The sequence below is a fragment of the Egretta garzetta genome, unplaced genomic scaffold (genome assembly GCF_000687185.1).
Source record: "Egretta garzetta isolate BGI_Z169 unplaced genomic scaffold, ASM68718v1 scaffold364, whole genome shotgun sequence".
Lineage (NCBI taxonomy): Eukaryota > Metazoa > Chordata > Aves > Pelecaniformes > Ardeidae > Egretta > Egretta garzetta.
This window is the reverse complement of record NW_009259314.1, coordinates 7,066-8,022: the sequence shown is the minus strand read 5'-3', so window position 1 is coordinate 8,022 and position 957 is coordinate 7,066. Positions and strand designations below refer to the sequence as shown.

The 957-nt window shown below is 63.9% G+C and overlaps 1 protein-coding gene across 1 annotated transcript in view; it reads right to left on the bottom strand.

The window, feature by feature from the left end:
* Positions 1-8: 8 nt before the first annotated feature.
* The window catches only part of LOC104124136 (ELAV-like protein 3), a 3,370-nt gene continuing 2,421 nt past the window's right edge, over positions 9-957 (bottom strand). The window contains exon 3 of the mRNA XM_035892022.1: positions 9-957. Within this exon, the coding sequence (XP_035747915.1) occupies positions 724-957 (234 nt within the window). The 3' untranslated portion in view covers positions 9-723.

Sequence of the window (957 nt, the reverse complement as noted above, 5' to 3'; positions counted from 1 at the left end):
GGCTTCTGGGTGCTGTGGGGGGGGCAGGGGTCGCCGCACTGCCCAGGGCAGTCGCCCAAGATCTCCGGGTGCTGGGGAGGTCCCCAGGGTTTTTGGGGCACCCATGGCCTTCCTGGGGGCTTTGGAGGTGGCACACACACGCACACCACACCACCCCCCCCATATCCAGACTTCTTCACGATTCCCAGGGTTTTCAGGGTGCCTGGGTGGTCCCCAGTGCGTCCTCAGTGTCCTGGGGGTTCTCCAGTCTTTCCAGAATGGTGCCCTGCAATCTTCGGGGGTGCCCCCAGTATCTCCATGCCCCTCACAGTGTCCAAGAGCTCTGGGGCACCTGGGGGAGTCCTCAGGGTGTCCATGGTGCCTAGGGGAGAGGTGGGGGCATCCAGGCTGTCCTTTGGGTGTCCCCATGATGTCCTTGGTGCACATGAAGCTGGGGTCCCCAAGGTCTCCAGCTGTCCAGGGGAGTTCTCCATGGTCTCCAGGGTGGGGAGGTCCCCACAGTGTCCTTGGTGCCTGGGGAAGGGCCCCCACAGCCTCCAGGATATCCTTGGAGTTGTCCCCATGGCGTCCTTGGTGCCCATGGAGAGGGTCCCCAAGGTCTCCAGGTATCATGGGGGGTTCTGCATGGTCTCCAGGGTGTTCTTGATGCTCATGGGGGTTCCCTGTGGCCTGGTGGTGCCAGGGAACCTGGGCCAGGGGCCAGGGGGGCCATTGGGGTGGGGCTCAGGCCTTGTGCTGTTTGCTGGTCTTGAAGGAGACCTGGAGCACGCGGTCGCCCAGGCGGTAGCCGTTGAGGCTGGCGATGGCCATGGCCGCCTCCTCATAGTTGGTCATGGTGACAAAGCCGAAGCCCTTGCACTTGTTGGTGGCGAAGTCGCGGATGACCTTGACGTTGGTGACAGCACCGAAGGGCCCAAAGAGCTGCCAGAGGACGCTCTCGTCCGGCTCGGGGGGCAG